Below are 22595 nucleotides of genomic sequence, written 5' to 3'. Positions count from 1 at the left end.
AAACCTATAGAAATTCTAAAAACAATCGCTCATGTTTCAATTAGAAAAATCGCTCAAGATGATTCCCAGTAACTCGCAGTAACATGAAACCTGCCCCATTATAACAATTGGAAAGTGGAAACAAATTAAAAATTTTAAGACAAACCCATTAGACTATAAAACTATAATAAACAAACATAAATATTGATATTACATTTGCATACGATTGAGAAAGAACAAACTTGTGATGGCAGACCGAATATGCTATGCAGAGGGTCAGAGGGAGGAGGGAGGGTGATCGGTTAGGGATCTGATAATTTGGAAAAGATAAAAGGTTTAGTTTAGGGTTGGTTTCGCGGGTATGAAAGGCTCCGCGTGTTTTAACCCATCAATCATATTTATGGATGAACCTACAACTGGGCTTGATGCAAGAGCAGCAGTAGCATTTGTTATGAGAACAGTGAGAAACATCGTGGACACCGGCATAACGGTTGTTTGCACCATCCATCAACCTGGCATTGATATCTTTGAATCCTTTGATGAGGTAAATCAAAAAAGATACATTCACCTTATTTGCATAATTAATATCAAATACATCGTATGTAACTTTTTAGCCTTGCACTAGCTACTACTGCTGAAATCAGAAGGAGAAGTGATATACTCGGGACCATTAGGCTTGAAGTCTGAGAACCTTGTTGACTATCTTGAGGTACTTACCATCTTACAAGTTGCTAGATGTCAAAGGTACTTACCTCTAGAATTTTGCACTTTTAGAAGTAATCTCAAACTTCTAAAACTACAAAATCGATGCAAAAACTCAGGCCAGTTTCACACTTAATCGCAAACTTAATCAGACTACTTCACATTTACATGATGTGAAATGTGTGTAAACAAGTTATACATGCCTACGTAATACGTATGTCCACATGAAAATATATGAAACGGAAACAAAATTAATGACCTAACTTACCATGCATATATTCTAGGGAATTCCTGAGGTACCAAAAATAGCAGAAGGGCAAAATCCAGCAACATGGATGCTTGAAGTCACCTCAGTTGGAGTAGAACTCAATCTTGGGATTGATTTAGCGCAGCACTACAAGTCATCAAGCGTTTATCAGTACGTGAAGAGACAAGATTATACTGTCATAAGCGTCTTTGTTTCACTGTTATTTCATACTAACACAAATGTTTTCTAGCAGAAGAAATAGTAGTCTTGTAAAAGAAATAAGCATGCCTCCTTCAGGAGCAAAAGAACTTTTCTTTGGAACTCAATATTCCGAGTCAATGTGGGGACAGTTCCAGTCTTGTTTACAGAAACAATGGCGTAGTTATTGGAGAACTCCAGATTATGATCTTGTTAGATTCTCCTTCACCCTTGTTACTGCACTATTGATAGGGACATTTTTCTGGAAAGTTGGTACTAAATGGTCAGTCCTTACTCTATTATAGAATCTACAACGTAGACTGTGATTCAATCGCCTAAATCGCTTTATCCAATACTGCAAATTATTTGGGTGATTTACTTACTATATTTATTTAAAATATAGAGACTATATCGCTTTTGGGTCAACGAAAGCCAACTATTAGCCCGTTGTAGAGAATGATCTAGTTTGACTTTGACCTGAATCTGTTTTGACTTCTGACCCAACTCGGTCGAACCTCCGCATCTTACCACCCCTAACATTATGTATTACATTTCATTTCAGGGATAGTAGCACTGACTTGACAATGATTTTTGGGGGTCTGTATGGTGCTATATTGTTTGCAGGAATCAACAATGGCAGCACAGTAGTGCCAATAGTAGCCTTCAAAAGAACAGAATTCTATCGTGAAAGAGCTACAGGGATGCACTCAGCCTTACCATATGCAATGGCACTTACAGGTTACAGAACCTTTTCACAATTAATTATAGTTCACACATCTTGACAAAATGATTACTTTTCTACTTGTACTTGTGAAGAGAACACTTTGTTTATTTTGTTAACAGGTAATTGTGGAAATACCGCACGTGTGTTTACAAACAACATACTACACGCTTATTGTATACGCCATGGTGAGCTTCCAATGGACAGCAGCTAAATATTTGTGGTTTTTCTTCATACACTTCTTGACGTTCCTCTACTTCACATACAACGGGCTAATGGTTGTTTCACTCACACCTAATGACCAACTCGCATCTATCCTCACATCTGCGTTCTACTCTCTCTTTAATCTTTTTAATTCTCAGGGTTCTTCATCCCGAGACCGGTAATTTACATTTTAATTTATTTTTCTTTAGTCAAGGATAACTAACATCTTGAAACTACCATACTATATCTTATTATGTTTTGTATGACGAATTATCAGAATATTCCCAAGTGGTGGGTATGGTGTTACTGGATGTGCCCACTAGCATGGACGTTTCAAGGATTGATTGCTTCACAGTATGGTGATGTGAAAGACACTATTAAAGTGCCCGGTATGTCGTATGACCTCACAATCAAATGGTATGTTGAGAGCCACTTTGGATATGAAGAACAATGCTTGGGACTAGTGGCAGTAGTTGTAGTTAGTTTTGCAGTGTTCTTTGCAGTCATGTATGCATACTGCTTGAACAAATTAAACTTCCAGACAAGATAGACAACAAATCATGTATGCCAGTTTAAGTTGATTTGCACATAATTGTGATTTATTTGTATGCAATTTACTATTTGTAGGCCAGTTTTTTGGATCCTGACTCCTTTATTATAATAGATTAAAGAAAGAACATTGTACAAGGTTTAAAAATATGCATGGGTGAACATTATTTTTGTATAATGTGTGTTATGTGCTTACTTGGTATTTCGATATAAACCATAATCAATGACTCTAGCTACAAAGTCCAGTTCATCATCATACTAGGAGCATCTTAACCATTTTCAGAGTTTTAAGCACACCTATAAAATAGGATCTTATTCGAATCAAAAGTTAAAAAGAAATGATCAAGATCTCTCCCCTTGGGTTAAACATGAGAGGTCGTGTTAAGCTAATATCAACACAGAAATTAAATTAGAAATACAGATGTTGGGCCATTTGTGCGTATCGGGGCATCATCCTAATAACCGTTTTGGGCTAAGTTGTTTAGAATACTGATTGGTTAACATTTGGGCTCCAACCGAGACCTATATGATATTCGATGTGAAATTTCCTTTCTTGGTAATGTTGAGACCTTATATACAGTTGTCTTAGCTTTGAGTTTTCTGGTCCTTATTTACAGGTGGTGACGACAGGAGCATAAACTGAAAGTAGTTCATAAGGTTAAAACCCATATCTAATTTCTTAGCAAAGTGTTGTATTTAACGACACATGTCCTATTAAATCTATTTTAAAAAATCCTATTTTTTAAATATCATATACTAGTCATAATACCTGTACGATGTACGGTAGTTATATAGATTGTGTCATAAAGAAATTTAAATATGCCTCATACAAGATTTGTGAGTATGAAATAAATTGTAGATAAAGTAAACCGATAATCGAAACTAAGTTATAATAAACAATAGGGATAACTGCAGAAAATAGAAATGAACTTTACTCGATTTTCACGAAATTAGCAATATCCTTTGAAAAACTTACTTTTTAGAAATCATCTTTTGTTTATTAGCAGAAAAAGTAACATCTGACCTGGTAACTTGCTGACGTGTCAGTTTAATTTTTAATTCACGAAATTAGAAATGAACTTTGGATAAATTCGCATAATTAGCAATGTTATTATTTTAAGTAATACTAATAATAATAATAATGATGATGATAAAAAAATAAAAAAATAATAATAATAATAATAAAAGCACTTTTATATATAGTAATAATAATAATACAGTGAATTATTACTTTATATTTTCAAAATAAATCTAATAGATAAATTAATATTTGATGAAACTAGACTTATGTCAGCGCAATGCGACGGTGGTGGGGGTAGTGATAGCAGAGGTGGTGGTGGTGACAGTGGGGGGCGGCAGTGGGGACGATGATGGGGGCGGCGATGGTGGTGAATGTAAAGTAATTGATGTTAAAGGTGGCATTGTAGTTATTTTACATGTTGGAGGATTTATACTGTAAATTATTTCATGAAGATAGTGTTAGGACCAGTTTTGACTAAAACTAGCCAGTCTCCAGTTGCATCTGGAGACCAGAAGATTTGTCCAGAAATATAGAAGTCCAGTTGCAATGTACAGTTTTTGCAACTGACGACTTCCTCTAGTTGAAGATCTGACCAATACATTTGAAGACAATTCAGTTGAAGTCAAAGACATCAAGTGGAAGAAGGAGAATGTCAATGACAGCGAAGCCCAGTTGACTTTCTACCCAGATCAAGACTGGAGAGTATCAGTGTAAAGAACTTACAAAGCTTTACACTGATTACGAGGAAGACCTTTTTACTTTATGCACCTTTATCCTGACATTATCAATTGTCTTCGATTAAAGTACAAAATTGCATAAAGTAGGTTGATAAAGTGACTTTATGTCTTACTTTATCCAGCATTTTCAAAGGATTTCAAATTGAATCCTTAAATGCTAGTAACCATATTTAGGCGGCGAAGTTGGAATTCCAATACCAACTTTGCCTATAAATAGAGGTCTTTGCACAACCAAGAAACCACTTTTGCATATTCAAACTTTGCATATTCTTGGTGGACTTGTGCAATATTCTCTCAATCGCAAAAAGGAATATTTCGAAACTTTAAGTGTTTCGATTGACAAAGAGAATTTCCAAGTATAGATCAATTGTATTTCATAGGTTGTTATGATATTTACATCTTTGTATTATTTTGGTTCCGCAACAACCTTGTATTTTATTTAGACATCAATAAATAAAATACACTTGAAAAATTACAACTTGGTCTCACCATATTTACTTTAATGTATTTACATATTGCATTGTTTTTTACTTATTGTCACCATAAGTAATCTTTTCAAGAACTTGGTATACATTCACTGCAACTGGTCATCTCCAGTTCAGTGTTTATATTGCAAAGTAATTTCACCATCGACATAGAGGTGTCTTCAGTTAGTATCATCTCTTGAGTTGGGACTTACAGATATTATATGTATATTAGATGGAGATGTTTAAATGACTGAAACTATATAATGCTAAATATATCAAATGTTAATTTATCTATTAGATTTATTTTAAAAATATAAAGTAATTATTAATTGTATTATTATTTTTACTATTTACAAAAGTGCTTGTTATTATTATTATTATTATTATTATTATTATTATTATTATTATTATTATTATTATTATTATTATTATTAATTAAAATAATAACATTGCTAATTCTGTGAATTCATCCAAAGTTCATTTCTAATTTCGTGAATTAAAAGTCAAATTAACACGTCTACAGGTTACCAGGTCAGATGTTACTTTTTCTGCTAATAAACAAAAGATGAATCTAAAAAGTAAATTTCTCAAAGGATATTGCTAATTTTGTGAAATCGATTAAAGTTCATTTTTATTTTCTGCAGTTATTCCTAAACAATAATGATAAATATAATATATGTTTGGTTAAAGTTTTGGATTTACCTTAAATTTTTAAAATCAAATCAAAATCGGGACGTGTAAGCATATAGGATGACAACAAATATCCTTGTAATTTCGGATCATAAATTCAATTTTTTGAAGTATTCATGTTATTAACTTATCATAAGTAATATAAGTAATAGGAGTTGAAAAATTAAGAAAGAAAAAAAAAGAAAATTTTATTAATGAGAAAACGATCAACTAAATAAGGTTATAATGTGTTTTTTATCTATAAGCTAAGAGTTATAAGTCTAATAAGGAAATTTAATCTATATATAATTAAAAAAGCTAATTAAATAAAATAAATCAATTAAAAGGACACGTATCGATCAAGAGTTATGTCACGTGTCGTTTCAAGAACATCTCAATCATGTTTTAATTTATTAGTAGATATTGATAGATCTAAAATATATACAATGGCAATTATATATATTTAATATATCGTATTTGACATTAAGTAGAATACTGGATAGATATAAATTAACTCAAAATACTAAATATCTCTCAATAATAATAAAACAACCCCCTAAATTCATTTTTAAAAAAGTCATAGCCTTTAGATGAGAAGCATAATTGAATTCTAGCCCTTGGATTACTTTGCTTGCATCATTTATCATTTTTAGAATAATTCTTTAAATTACCAAATAATAAACTACTAAATAATAAACTACATTCCCTTTTAATGAGATTTACATATACCCTATATATTAAGATAAAGTTTTATAAACTTTCTAAAATATATCAATGAATTCCTAAATATATTAACGAAGGATTATATTTTTTTTAAATTTACCTAAATACTTTTATTTGTATAAATTATATAGTATCATCATAAACATGTCAAAACAATATTATGTACTCGTGTGGCCATTCATCTTCATGCGAGAACATACCACATGACCAAAATAATGACTTTATTAATTTGTTGGTTCACATATAAAAAATATTAAATGATTATTTTTAAATTCAATTAAATATTTAACATTCAAGTGTTTTGTTTCTTTACTGTTGCTAAATAAAAAATAAACAAACAAACTTTTTTGGTTTCTTTTGACTTCGACTGTTTCAAAGATAAATAATGACTTCGCCTATTGAAAAGCAAAAATAAAAATATGGTATACATATACGTTTGTATTACTATCGATATTTTTATTTATATTTTAGTTTCATATTTTCGGGGAAAAAAATCAAAAAATATACATATTAACTTTTGTTTATATCCATATTTTTTATTTTTCATTATGAATTATGACAAAAGCAAATTTTAATTTGATGAAATTAAGCATTTTTATTGATTAATGAGTTATTAGATCAGTTGTCTTTTAGTATACAAAAAAATAAAGATACATATAAAAAAACATAACACGGTGTCAGTGTAAGCATATGTCAAATTCTTAATGTGTTCATAAGTTATCATTTAAATACGAGAATGGATAATATTTGTCATCTACTTTTTACAATATGTTTTTCATTTAATTTAATACACTTGAAATTTTAATATCTTATTTAAAAGTTATTGATTTATAAATAATCATATAAATACTTCATATGTGGATTCCATTAAAAAATATTTTTAATCTTATCCCTTAATTTCTTTCAAATGTCATCATTTTATAACTAGGTTGATTTTTAGATTGATTTATCATTATCATTTATCAATAGAAAATGATAATTTAACCTAAATCATTAACCTAAAAAACAATTTAAACCTTAAAATTTGGCATGTGAATTCACTAAGGGTGTGTTTTATAGCGGAAATGAACGCAAAAAAATGGAAATGAAATAATTTTCTTGGTAGAGAAAAGACGTTGAAGACACATAGATATAAATTTCTTGGAAAATAGAATACTTCATGTTTTATTTTCATCATATTTTAGAAAAAATCATATTCATTCCAAGAATTTCTTCATGTTTACATACTTATAAATAAAATGACTTTCAACAAAGGTATAAATATGTGATTTTTTCACATTTCCATCAAAATTTGAAATAATCATTTCATCTTCTAGCCCTCTTTCACGTATGATTTTTAAGAATTTTTTTTTTTTCAAATGCCACTTCTCCATTTTGATAGAGAATGAGTATAATTATGAAGGCCACATGCTCACATTCTATTTTTTGTTCTACTGTTAAAATCTTATTTTTGGATCATCTTTATTGGTATTAGTTTTGCTTTGATTTGCAAAAGTTGAGCAACTTATGGTGATTGGGTTCATTTCCAGTGATAAATTAAATAGATGTAGGTTTAAATTAATTCAATGTTGTATGTTGCGTACTTTTTAATATGTCGTCATCTTATGATTAAGTTGATTTTTATATATTTTTTTAGGTTGGTTTATCATTATCTTTATTTATAAGTATGCATCTATAGTATTGTAAAACATTAAAATGTCATTAGTTATATATGTTCACTTTAAATTAACTCAATGTTGTATGTTGTGTACTCTTTAAAATGTCATCATCTTATGATTAAGTTGATTTTTAGATTTTTTTTTAGGTTGACTTATCATTATCTTTAATTTATAATTATGCATCTATAGTATTGTAAAACATTAAAATGTCATTAGTTATATATGTTTACCCGCGTATTATGCGGGATAATGATCTAGTTTAACAAATAAAAGAAACACATGTCCATATATATATATATATATATATATATATATTTGTTTCTTCAACGGATTGGAAAAAAAAAACTATAACAACATGAATAAATAACACACAATTAAATATTTTGATAAAATAAATATATGATGATGTTTATATAATAATCAAAGGAAAAAAAAACAGATCCATATAAACATAGAGTACATAATATTACATACCATACTTAAGAAAAATATGATCCATATATAGGATGCCAGATTAAAGTGATAGAATTTACTTCATGGGTTACGCAAAATTTTATATAAACATTAGTATATGTATAAAAAATAGGCAACGATGTTCATGGATGGATTTAATATTGTATTCCAAGAAAGTAGTTTCCTAATAAAATTAGGATTAATTAATATGTAATATCGATAGGTGATCTCAATTTCATAGGTAGATTTTTTGTATGGAATTAATTATTATTAGGATTAATATGCATGTTAATAAGGACACGTGTCGTTTAAATATTATGTTCGTTTTAAAAAACAGCAATCCTGTTTTAGTTTATTAATAGATAATTAAAGTTTTTATTTTAATTAGTATAATATAATATATCTGAAATATACAATTAAAACTCTTATATAAAAAAATCATAATATATCCGTTGTTATAAATATAGTATTTCATCACCATTATAAATTTTGATACTAATTTTTAATTTATAAATTATATATAATCTATTTATAAGTAATAAACATTTATATTTTGAACTTAGAAATTATACTGACTATTTAATTATCAATTCATCTATTAATATAACGATGTGATTAAAGATTGTAAAACGATGTTTTACATCTTTTTTTGATTAAGTAATATCATTACCATTACTATTAGATTTTGATAAATACTTTTATGATATATGTTTGTTACTATTAGGTAATTGACCAAATCCATGTAATTGAGTATCTTCAGATTTTTCTTTCTTTATAAAAATTCAATCGTATAACATATATAGCCAATATGTACATTGTACGGGTATTAACATCAATACGACATATAGAAGAAGAACAACCGTATGTATGACACAGCTTGTGGATAAATGTTGACACAAAGAACAGATGTGAAATCACACACTTACATAGCAACCTCTATTCTAACTTTTATTAGAAATGATCGAAAAGAAGCCTAAAAGATTTTTCGACTGCCAATCTATTCGTTAGAAAACATAACCAGAAAAGTTAGGTAATTTTTAATACAATAACTCATAATGAACTTATTTTCAGCCTGTTCTGACTCACTATTCTTTTTCACTTCTTGGCTTTAGTTCTTTATAATTACCATTAACTTCCTCTATTTTCCCCGTACAATAGTGTAGAGTCTTCTCTTTTTCATTTCTGGAAGTAATTAGGGCAACTCACTCTTCTAATTGTATTATGATATCCGTCTTTATCGCAAAAACCCATTAACCAACTTTGCCATTGACTAATCCATACTTAATGTATAACCAAAAATTGGATCTAATGCCGCCATATAGAAGTTTAAGAGGATTAAGTAGTTGTGGCTAGTGTACATTAACTGTCCAATCCACTTCAGTTCATGCTTTAAATAGATCCCAAATTTATTGGATGTGAAAGATTATTGAACTAGATTTTTACTATGATATCAGAAGGGAGAAAGACTCTACCTAGCTTTCATAGGGAGGTAACAAAGGAAGTTAATGGAAAATTACAAAGAATAGAAGCCGAGAGGTGGAAAAGAATAGTGAGTTGAAAAGGCTGGAACCAAGTTGAGAATGAGTTATTGTATTAAAAATGACAAAATACATCCTGGTAATGTTTTCCTTCATGGCTTGCAGCAAAGATGGAACATATTTTAGCAAAAGAATTGTTGTGTTTATGTATGAATATATGTATGATGAGAAGCTTGAGGGCTTCAAGTACATGAAGTGGCGTTGTTGGGCACTGCCAGGCGAAGCGGTTCAATAAGGCTCACTTGTGTAAAGGGGTGTTGTGCATGTAGGAAACTCATGTCACAACCAACTGTGCTTGTGCAATTGATGGTTCCATTGACATTATAGTCAATGATCAAGAAAGGTCCTGGCTGGTCGCGACATTATGCTTTGTATCTGTATTGTCTCTCCCCAATTTTGGTTTATGCATTTTATCAAACACTTTATGGGCTATATTCACTTCTATTTCTTCTAGTGTCATTTTTTTAACCGCCAATTTCAATCTTATCAACCTTACTTGAGGATTCTCATGTTTGAACACTAAATGTGAATTGTTGGATTTTAGCCAAATGTATCATCCACAGGCTTAGGATCAAGTAGGGATGTGCAAATGGCCCGACCCGGCTTGGCCCGTGACCCGCAAGTGCATGAAAATAGGAACCGTGACCCGGCCCGTGAAGGTTCGGGTCGGGTCGGGTTCGGGCGGGTCGCGGGCGTGTCACGGGTTTCCTTCACCTTTTTTTGGTTTTTGGCTTGACCCGGCCCGACCCGACCCACGCAACCCGTGACCCGAAAATGCCACAAAAGCTTGACCCGTGACCCGACCGTTAGCCCTACGGGCGGGTCGGTTCTGGCCGGTTCCGGGTCGGGTTACGGGTCACCTTTTTTTTCTCATCTCTAGGATCAAGCATGTTCACATAATATCGAATTTCTTCATTCACTTTTATACATCTTTTTTATGCATATAATAACATATTTGTGTTATCACCATTTCAATGGGATAGTAAGAGACTATGTTTCTTTGGAAGATACCTAGGTTCAAATAAAATCACTAGTACATCTTGGTGTTATAATTGATTTGGGATTTAAGTATTTAACCATTCTTACAAAAATATAGAAGAATAAAAATAAATAGCGTATTATTGTCGTATTCGTATCATATTTAAAATCTCAAATGAATTAGATATCTTTTTTGTCGGGTTCTTTAATACTTTGTATACTTGCGATAATGTGTGAATACAAAAAGAAGTCATACAATTCTAAAAAAATGGGAGTAATAACCACTTAATTCGAATGTTGGATCAAGAATTGGTATTACTGGGTCATTATGAGAAAAAAGAATTAAAATGTGAATTCTAGATGGGGAGAATTATTATTTAAATGAAAGTTATGTATGATTTTACTTTTTACCACTTTAGTCTACTTAGATAGGTGTTTATAAAACTAAAAAATCCGACCCAATCCAAATCTTAAGCAAGAAAACCTAACCTGGATATCATAGAAAGAAAAAACCAAAATTTATAATAAAAGATTATACTCATACTAGATTTTGCATACAGTATTACATGTTTCTAAATTCGCTTAGCTTGTAGATCCATATTTCCAAAAAGAACAACTTTGTGGAATCACATGTTAGAGATCAACTCTATGATCTAATGATCCAAATTTTATTACAAATGATTTAAAGATGCCTAAAATGTTTTTTTTTTTAAGGACTTTGTACACATATATCTTTGTGTATCACTTATTCTTGCAATTGCTTCCTATAGGCCATTAGCAGCCAGTTATGGGATCAATTATCAACTACTACTCTCAGTCTAACTATACTTGTTATAACAACAATTCCAATCAGGAGCATCATCATCTTCTTTTTTCTCACAAAGGTATTTTGTCTTTCTTTTTTTTTCTTTTTTTCTTTTTTTATTTGTTTTTTTTAATAATTATTACTGTTTCGTAAATCTCTCCGCCTTCAGTAGGGGTGTGAATGTTTACATCTCACCGCTCTCATATCTATATTTTCCTCACCTAGATCTCTATTTAAGTGATTCCTAAAGATTGTAGAAACAAAAATAGATAAATAAGTTGAAAATAAAAGAAGAGAAGTGTAGATTATTTTATTAAGATTCATAGTTGAGTAGTGATGAATTAAGCCACAACATCACAACTGTCAAAAAGAACTAAATCACAAACTCATTTAGTCCCCAATTTATTTCTGTTTTTGCAAGTACGGTATAGTTAAAAACTCAATGAATCCAACTACCAGATCACACTAATTATGCTGTCAATCTATCATGAGAGAAAAGATATGAATATAAGCATACAGTGAAATAATGGCTAATGGGTAATCACACGTTTTGTGTGAACATGATGGGGCGCATTGTATTAACTATATATTAACATTGCCATCATTCGATTCGTATTTTTCGTTTATCTGCTGCAAGGTTTGAAGCATTAAGCATTTTGTCCTAAGAAATTCAACCTTCATTTCATTTCTGACACAACTGGCAATTTTGACCCATTTACTTATGAGTGATGTATACCATCATTCCATTATTAGTCTCTCTACCCTCGGGTAGAATCGTAGAGATATAGTTGTCTAAGTCTCAGCTCTCCATAGCTTTTGGGTAGCTTTGTCTTCCTCGTCGATCTCTTTCATAATTAGACTAGATGGATAAAATGGATCAGACAGATTAAGGAAGTTGACTTAAAGTGAAATGGGTAAAACACGTCAAAAATGTATTTTAGATTCATATCTTATTAAGAAGTTAAGATTATTTGTTGAATTATATACGTTTCTATATTTGAGACGCTAATTATTATTGAAAAAACTGAAAGTTTGCAAACAGAATATAATATGCGGGTCAAGCTGATCGTACCCATTTCTACTTGTAGCATAGAATTGTCTGCTTTGAATTGTTTCCTAACCCGCTCAACCCACCCGTTTTGCCACATCTAGTTTGAAGCTCGACTAAAACTTGTTTGAGACTTTGAGTAGGAATGTCAAATGGTTTTTTGCATACTGTGAACATGTCACTGAGAAACAATCTTTTGATGCAGCTTGTTAAAATTTGGCAAACATTGCAGATGGACCGCTCTTTCTTAGACACCAATGTCCTGTATTTAGCTTCAGATCTGATGGAATTAGAAGAGCAAGACTTGTCCTAAGGAATTCTGAGAGTAGACAATCAATAAATAGTGATGATAATGTGAGACCCCAATCATCAGAAGGTAAAAGTTATAACAGAGAAGAGATACTTGCCCTTTTTAGAAGAATTCAGTCTTCAATATCGCAAGAATCTACTGCCTCCAGAGGGAAAACAAATAGTCCAACTGCTGAATCAGTTTTAGAAGTTCTGCGTCAATCAAGGGAGAAAGTGAAAGGTATTGCACTTTACATCAAGCAATATAGTTAGTTTTCAATAACCGATCCATGATACATACGATGTAAACTACTTGTACATTGTCAACATACTGTTTGTTATTACCAGCTAATTAACATTTTTGTGCAAGTATATGCATTTTTTTACATTAAAATATTAAATGGTAAAAACATGCTTAGTATTCTGCATTTATGGCTAGCCATTGCATAGGTAATGCCTTTCTAAAAAACGGGGGAGGGGGAGTTCTAATATCTGGCCTCAAGGCACATGTTAATAGTATGCGTTTAATGAACTTCATGCTTTCAAAACTATCATGAAATATGCATTAGTTGAATCTGAAAACTTTCTTTCCGAATGAATCTTAATGTATGTATTTTTAAGTAGGAGTTCAACAAACGTATATTAACATGTGCCCCGAGGGCACAAGTTAGAAAAACCTAATGGTGTACCGGTGTTAGATTGTCATGTCTTGTTAGTGGTGGCATAGTGTTATATGTTGGCACATCTTTTGGGACTAGTATGAGACTACATCAAAAACACCTATAGTGTGAAAACCGGTGGCACGATCTTTTTAGGTGGGGATTTTTCTTATGTCCAGTTTAGCGTAAGTGGCATGAATTTTTTCATCCCTTTTGGTAGTCTTTTCAGTCATAGTCTCAGGACGATTCTAGTTTGTGAACTTTGTTGTATCTTTAGAATTTGTTTCACTTTGTACTTGTGATTTTCACATCTAGGAACTTGCTAGTAGTGTGTTTCTAATATAATTTCATTCTGCCGTTTTAAAGAAAAGTATGATGGTCCATTGAAAGGCTGCATAGATTTTATGAACATGGAAGTATGCTAAATTTATGAACTATTTTGGTTTAATATATAGTTTATCTAGTACTCCATAGTAAAGAACTGAAGTGGTTCTTGTTTTAGAGTCAACATGACCCGATCCTGAAATGGCCCGTTTTAACTTGCCACTGAACTCAGTGCTCCCCTGTTAGCACTTAGAACCTTTAGAACAGAATCCAGTCTTTGACTTGAACCTATTTCCATGTTTCTATTTTAAGTGGTTCTTGTTCTATAGGGAAGATTTCAAACCTCGAAGGTAGCACGGGATCTAGTGAACAGGAGAAGGAACAGAAGAAGGATGAAGATCAGATGTTACATCAACCTAATGAAAAGAAAAGTCGTCCGGCTTCAAATTTTGTGAAGAGATCACCTATCCCATCTTTGTATGCAGAAACACTAGAAGATGAAGTGAAGAGTGTTAGAGATGGAGAAGAACTAGAAATGATGAAACTTGCTGAGCTTAAAGAATTAGCAAAATCTAGACGGGTTAAAGGCTATTCAAAACTGAAGAAAGGCGAGCTTATCAATTTGCTAAAAACCTTGTGAGTATCTTGAGAAACAGCTACCAGGCTTTTTTATTCAGGATTTTTGCCAAGTATTCTTGCTTCTTTTATCACTTGGTTTTATGATAGAGTTTCATTTGTGTTTATTTGCTACAACAATTATGTAAAATTCACAAAGCTCTTTGAGTTGCATAAATTCCATAATTATTTTTTTGATTATAAAGTAATTGCATTATGATATATGTTTTACAAGAGTTATGCCCGTTCTTGCGGCAGTGGTGACAGTGACAAGTTGTGGTGGTGCACGGAGGTGACAGCGGCGGCGGTGGCGAGGACAGGCGGTGGTGGCGGGTAATGTAAGTTATCTATACTATATATTATAAAGAAAATAGGGTTTCAACTTTCAACTTTCAATTCAACAATTACTTTCCCAAAATGTCCCTTCTATCAATTATATATTACAAAACACCATTTCTCTCTCATCAAATTTTAATCAATCATCTTTTTTCTCTCTCATCCATAAATAATTTATTCCTCCAACTCGTTCAAAATCTTTTATCTCACAAACCGTACATCGATAAATTATTAAAATTATATGGGTGTTTTTAAAATTTCATGCTCTTTCATTAGAGATATTATTCGATATACTTTCGACGAATTTTTAAATTCGAGGGCGGAGCCCGTACGGCTAAGACATTTGGCTATCACACTCTATGACCTATCACCCCCATCATCTCACCGCCGCAACGCGCGGGTACTTGCTCTCGTTGATATAATGTAGGTTTGATAAATTGTTGAAACTTAATATTAATATTGAAATTTAATTAAGTTCAATATTGAAACTTAAAAGGAGATTTGTTTAATAATATAGTAAGATAAGATAAGATTAAGATATAAAGGGTCTAAAGAAGATATCCCTTAGCTTGGATGATTCATTTAACAGAAAATCGCGACAATAGCCAATTTTCATTGCGATTGTACCAAAATAGCCAAGTTTTTTCAAATTATCACAAAATAGCCATATAAATCACAATAACTAGACAAAATCGCATAAAGAACTTTAAAATCGCTACGAGATCTTCAAAATCGCTACGAGATGATGCAAAATCGCTACGAGATGTTGCAAAATCGCTAAAAGATCTATAAAATCGCTACGAGATTTTCAAAATCGCAACGAGATTCTGAAAATCTCTACGAGTTTGCAAAATTGCAATAAGTTGACTTTGACCTTTTTTTTTTTGTTGCAAAATCGCAATGTGTTTTTTGTTGTAAAACCTCGATCGTATACCGTCTAGGGGTGAAGAGAGGAAGACAACAACATGCAGTCGTTGTAAAGAACGTGATCATACAAGGTTGAATTGAGGTGCACCCATGCATCACAAACATCTTTTCCTCCATCAAGAGAGTATGGATCTTCATCAAGATCAAAATCAAAAGGGAAATCAAAATCGACTTCACACTCTTCTCTTTCCAGGACTATTAGCTTAGGGGATTATTAACACGTCTCCATTATGTTTCTTATGTATTTGAAACTTTGTATTCATGGACTATGTAAAATTTAGTATGTTTTAAAAAAAAATTAAATCTCAATAATCGCAACAAAACACATTGCAATTTTGCAAAAAAAAAAAAAGAAGAAAAGAAAAAAGTCAAAGTCAACATATTGCGATTTTGCAAAATCTCATAAAGATTTTCTGAATCTCATAGCGATTTTGCAAAATCTCGTAGCGATTTTGAAGATCTTGTAGCAATGTTAAGGTTCTTTATGCGATTTTGTCCAGTTATTGCGATTTATATGGCTATTTTATGATAATTCGAAAAAACTTGGCTATTTTGGTACAATCGCAATGAAATTTGGCTATTGTCGCGATTTTCTCTTCATTTAAATTGTTAAACTAGAAAATGTCTCCGAGAAATCAACCATCAAAATTCTAAAGAACCAAAGATTGAACGAAAAGTGGAGGTATATGAAGACCAACTCACGACATACTTACCATTTTTTTCATCTACAAAGAACCGAGGTAATGTTGTTTTTGGAGCTGATATTTTATAATGTGCATTAAAATGTACTATGAAGATACCGGTCAACAATTCATGTTTGTGTATGTGTGAAAAGCTGTAAAAGGGCAACATAAATGGCTAAATCCCGACACGACATACTATCCAACAAAAACGAAAAGATGTAAAAGTGTAAGCTATTTTTCCACAAATGAATATTGGTCTTTCACGTTCTAAACTCAAACGAAGATGTGCTATATCAAAGGACACATCTTCCTCGTCCATAAGGGTCGGATCTTCATCTCATCAAAAGACGATAGAGGTTTTACCGACAATCTACAATTTCATGTGAGACCATGAAATTTATATTAAATACCTAATGTGTGTGCGAATATCAAATGATTTAGAAACAATAATGAACGAGTTCATGTTTGAAAATACCGAATTTGAATCTTAATTAAATAAGGAGTTAATTATAGAAATCGTCCCTGTCGTGGTACTCAGCTTGCAGGTTTCATCCCTAACTTTCAAAAATTATAGTTTTAGTTCAAAAAACTTTGCTCCGTCAACAGTTTTAGCCCTGGTCATAAACGTCCGTTTGAAACCAAGTCACATGATTTACACGTGATGAGTAATCTCGTAAATTGACTTAATAATACCGAGAGTTAATTACAGAAATCGTCCATGTTGTAGACGGTCACTTGCAACTTTCATCCCTAACTTTCAAAAACTTACAGTTTTGGTCCAAAACTTTTATTCACAATCTATATGAAAAGAAACATTTACACACACACACAAAATCCTAATTATCCAACTTCTTCTATTTCTATCAGATATAAATTCACAAACAATCTTAACTTACACCCTACTCTCTTTTTGAAAATTAGAGATTCAGACTCTCTTGGATTTAAGAGTTTATGGGTTTTAAGTAATTGATATTTTTTTTTTACTTAGTTTTATTTTTGTTTTGAGAACTTATAAAAACAGAGGAAGAGCTAAGAATATTAACGATGGTGAGATTTTTGTAAGATTTTTTTGTTTATGAGTTAACTATATATACTGAATAGATCTAATATATATAATTATATAGTATGTTTGTATACAGATCATGTATGGATATGAAAGTAATGAGATTTGGAGTTTCATTAAATTTTGGATTAAATTTGTGTTTGATTTTGAATCTGGGATTTTTTCAGTGATATATGTTATGCATTAGAATTCCAAATGATTTTGTGTTTAATTTATTTTGGATTTTGGACCAAAACTGTAATTTTTTGAAAGTTAGGGATGAACGTTGCAAGTGACCGCCCACAACAGGGACGATTTCTGTAATTAGCTATGGGTATTATTAAGTCAATTTACGAGATTACCCATCACGTGCGAATCACGTGACTTGATTTTAAACTGACGTTTATGGTCAGGACTAAAACTGTGACGGAGCAAAGTTTTTTGGACTAAAACTATAATTTTTGAAAGTTAGGGATGAAACCTTCAAGTTGGATACCACGACAGGGACGATTTTTGTAATTAATTCTTAAATAAGAGAAGAACATAAATCCATGCTACATGTATTTGCGGATTTATTATGTATTTACTGAGGGTAAAAACCACGGCGACCTAAGATATTTTACTGCGGATTTGTATATATATTGTATATTATCATGTTTTTGTTGAGTAATGTAATCAACATCTTAAGACAAATTTTTTATACCCGACAAACCCAATTTACTAGATCTACTTGAATGTATAGAGTTTTTTTTACGAAAGTAGTCTTTTTTTAGGTTTTCAAAATTAATATACTTTATTTTAAATTAACATTAACATATTTTTATTTTTTTTATAAATACGTTTTTAAATCAATGTCATTTTTTCATCCTTACGTAAGTGATCAAAAATGTTCTACTATTCAAAGCCAAACGTGGAAATAGCAATTTAATTAAATACCAAGTACAATAAAAGTGTGCAAATGGACCCAATCTTAAAAGTGTCAAGTGTCCCTCGTAATGGTATAGGAGAGTGATAGAGCGAATCCACTCTCACCCAATTCCAGCCAATCGCCTCACTTCTTACACTCATATCTTATCTCCTTTATTATCTTTATACCTCATCCCATTCTTTCTTGAAATTCCACTTCCAACCCCCTAAACTTCTATTACTATTAGTTTGTATTAGTTCTTATTTTTGCTTTCAGCAGAAATGATCAAAAATTTTAGTCGTATATAATACCAAATAAACCTTATCGTTGTAAAACAAAAGCAAATTTAGCTCTCTTAAGACATACTACAACAATAAAAGTTTTTATCAAATGTCACTTTCTTGATCAAGACGGCCACAGAATGCTTATTATTTAAAACAAGCCAGAAACAAAAACCATTAAATTAAACGTAACAAAATAAATCATACAATATATTTTTAGAAAACAATAAAGATTGTTATATTAATAAACATAACATAACTTTTACTCAGAAAAGGTAAATAGAAAACCTTCAATAAGATTTGATTTTACAACCTAAAACCAAAATACACTTATCTCAAAGACTATCTCACCGAAAGTTTAATATTGAGTCGGTCGGTTATAACGCCATAAAACAAATAATAAACAAAGCTAATGGTAAACGACTTGGTCGGTCCACCAACAAAATGTTTGGTAAAAAAAATTCAAACTTGCTTTTAAAAATTATGTTATTTTATTTTTACTTGTTTTTATATTTGTTTCAATTTGTTTTATTAATTTAACATGGCAATATGAAGCTTTTAAACGCTTTATTAGTTGAAAATCTATATATATCTAAATTAAATAAAATACCTAAATAAAATTTCTCCATTATAAAATACAAAATAACGATATAGATATATTGAATTATAATAGTATTTTTAATATTTTGATTCGTCTTTATATAAAAGAAATATTAACTGAAATAATTATTATATGTTTTTCTTAAAAATAGTTGGTTGGGTTGTTAGCGAGGTATAAAAATTTGGTTTAGTTGGGTTGAGTAACTATAAAAAAGAGAAATTAGCTTGTTAAAAAATAAAACTGTTAGGTTCGGTTCTAAATACGAGTAGTCTAATGTTGTAACCATCCGACTCAAATGCATATTGATTAACTAGTCATATGGCGGTGTGATGCAGTGATACGGTGATGATGACGGTGGCGACGGGTGGTGGTGGCAGTGGCGACGGGTGCGGCGGCGGTAGTAGCGTGATTATTAATATAAAAATAATTGATATATAAGTAGGTATTGTAGTTATTTTAGTGGTTGAGAAATGCATATTGTAAATAATTTTATTAAAGGTATTATAAGTATATTAGGTAGAGATATTTAAATTAATAAATTGATGAGATGAATTGTTTGGGTAAATCAAATTTTCTTTTAAAAAAATAGAAGAGCTATATGCTTTATAACTAGTTAAGAATTAAGATAAAGGTTGAGATACTCATCGTATCTTTCTAATTTTCATTGAAATAAAAAGATTGGCAGGACATAAACGTATTATCTATAAACCTTAGGGGAAGATATAAAAATACTCCACATGCTTCCCATTCTTCTACTTACTTGTATGTCCACTATTCTTCCGATTGGCAAATTATATCAATCACTCACCACACTTCTCTCACCTTTCACCCCAACAACAAAATTAAAACACTCTTTTTCTATAATAACAAAATGGCCACCAATTCTCTCCAATCTCTAAATTCCATGCATCCACTTGGCCGTCGCCAATCACTAGAATCACAATCACCACCACCACAAACACAAACACAACAACCACCATTATTTCTCACAAAACCAAACACCACAAAACTCTCCATTTCATCGTCACAAAAAACATTTTCGATTTCATCATCTTCTTCTTCTTCATCAATCTCAACTTCAATTTCAACACAATCCTCATCCAAATCATCGACCTCATTCGACCTTTTGCACCGTCTACTCTCGGCAAATGACTTCCGAGAAGCGGACAATGAAACCCGCCGGCTACTCATAGCGTTAGCCGGCGAAGCCGCAGTGAAACGAGGTTATGTTTTTTTCTCAGAAGTCCAATTTATTTCCGAAACAGACTTGAAGCAGATTGATGAACTTTGGACAAAATTTAGTAACAATAAATTTGGATACAGTGTCCAAAAGAAATTATTTGACAAATCAGACAATGATTTCACAAGGTTTTTTATTAAAGTTGGTTGGATGAAGAAACTTGATACTGAAGTTGTGCAATATAATTATAGAGCATTTCCTGATGAATTTATTTGGGAATTGAATGAGGAAACACCTGAAGGACATTTGCCATTGACTAATGCATTAAGAGGGACACAATTGTTAAGTTGTATATTTAGTCATCCTGCATTTGCTAATCAAGATGATGAAGTAAAAGAAGAAGATAAAGATGTTGTTGAAGAAAAGGAAAGTAAAAAACAGACAGTTGGCAAAGGATTGTTTAAGACAAATTATAGTTTTTAATGATTATTTTTTGGTTTTATATTTGTCACGTGTATTGTTCCTACTCCACAATAGATTTTTGTCCTCATATTGGTGATGGACAATTGGTCACTGACACACATTTATATTTTACTATATAGTTATGCTCTATTTTTTGTATTTCTATCTCTCATCAATTACTATTAAAATTTGTAGCTTGTTAATTCTTTTTAAGTTAATAATTTACATAAATTCTATTTATATTTACAAAATATTCAGAATAGAATTATAATGCTTGGTTCATTTGAATCCATAATTTCCCATGCATCTCAAGGAATTAATCTTAGCCCTTAGATCCTTTTTATTTATGGCTAGGACCAACACTTATCATCTATATTAAAATTTGGGCAGAGGGGTATTCTTGTAAATTTGCTAAATAAAACAAAAAATTTTTTTTTCCTTCCTTTCTTCCTGATGGACACACACACACACGGGAACACATATATACACACAAACACACACTCTCCCCCTCTCTCCTCTCCACAGACGACGGCAACAACCACCACCACCGCTTCTGCCATCATTCTTGTGCTCCCTCTCTTTGTGGATCTCCATCTCAAACCACTAGCAACAACAACAAATGGATGATGATGTTTTAGATATCACTAGAGTGATATTTTATTTAGTTTGTGTTTTTTATATAAAAAATGGATAAACAAACCATTTTTATCCATGATTTGTAGTTTTTTTCTATCATTTTTGTTTTTTCATATGATAAGAAGTTGTATCTTTGGTTGTTATTGATTAAAATTTTTAAATTGAGTTTTGCCCACAAAGTGTTTATGAAATGTCTAAACCAAAGTGTATGTAACAAATCAAATTTGATTATATATATACGTATTTACTGATTATACAGTCAATCATACTTGATTTAACATAGATCTATTTTTGAATTTGTTTAATTTTATTAGTATTTAATTGACTTTGTTGTTTGGTACAATATTGTTTACAAAGTGTTTGATAAAATGACTAAACCGAAGTTTCTTATATATAATTTAGAACCAAATCACATTTGATTGAGTATTGCATACAAGGTGTTTGATGGAATATCGAAACAAAATTTGATAATAAATTTGATCACTATATATTTGTGAAGTGTTAATAGTTAATTCAACTTTTCTAACTCTAAATGTAGTATTTGTTGTAAACAATGTATATAATAGAATCAATATATAGTCATTTAGTAAATAAGCTATTGAAAATTATAATTGATTTTACCTATACAGTGTGAAAATCATAAATGATTTTGTGTAGCACATTGAGAAAAAGCAAAATGAGTTCCATAAAAATCAAAATCAAAAATGATTTTATGCATACATTATGATTTTGTATAGCACATTGAGTCAAAACCATAATGAGTTCCATAAAAAGAAACACATTTAAAATATGATTTTAAACATACAGTATGAAATATCGATACAAAATCATATTTGATTTTATTCATACATTTAGACAAAACAAATGAGTTCGGTATCATTAAACATATTCAGAATCATATTTGATTTTACGCTTACATTGTTAAGGAAATATACAAAATCATAAATGATTTTTTAT

General features: G+C 31.0%; 2 protein-coding genes and 1 pseudogene across 2 annotated transcripts; all 3 read left to right on the top strand.

The window, feature by feature from the left end:
• Positions 1-367: 367 nt before the first annotated feature.
• LOC122580959 lies at positions 368-2601 on the top strand (annotated as a pseudogene).
• A 9097-nt stretch (positions 2602-11698) lies between these two features.
• LOC122583849 (SAP-like protein BP-73) lies at positions 11699-14619 on the top strand. Its single transcript, XM_043756226.1, has 3 exons — positions 11699-11728; positions 12903-13226; positions 14298-14619. Exon 3 carries the CDS (start codon positions 14372-14374, stop codon positions 14606-14608), a length of 237 nt encoding a protein of 78 aa, XP_043612161.1. The 5' UTR covers positions 11699-11728; positions 12903-13226; positions 14298-14371; the 3' UTR covers positions 14609-14619.
• Positions 14620-20135: 5516 nt separating this feature from the next.
• LOC122581677 (tetrapyrrole-binding protein, chloroplastic) lies at positions 20136-21205 on the top strand. The gene has a single exon (XM_043753928.1). The coding sequence runs from the start codon at positions 20232-20234 to the stop codon at positions 21021-21023; it is 792 nt and encodes a 263-aa protein (XP_043609863.1). The 5' UTR covers positions 20136-20231; the 3' UTR covers positions 21024-21205.
• Positions 21206-22595: the final 1390 nt, after the last annotated feature.

Source organism: Erigeron canadensis, chromosome 9 (assembly GCF_010389155.1).
Source record: "Erigeron canadensis isolate Cc75 chromosome 9, C_canadensis_v1, whole genome shotgun sequence".
Lineage (NCBI taxonomy): Eukaryota > Viridiplantae > Streptophyta > Magnoliopsida > Asterales > Asteraceae > Erigeron > Erigeron canadensis.
Note: the sequence above shows the minus strand (reverse complement) of the source record. Positions and strands in the feature narration are given on the sequence as shown.

Coding starts and splice junctions, on each gene's coding strand:
- LOC122581677 (XM_043753928.1), top strand. CDS start 20,232: ATGGCCACCAATTCTCTCCAATCTCTAAATTCCATGCATCCACTTGGC.
- LOC122583849 (XM_043756226.1), top strand. CDS start 14,372: ATGTTACATCAACCTAATGAAAAGAAAAGTCGTCCGGCTTCAAATTTT.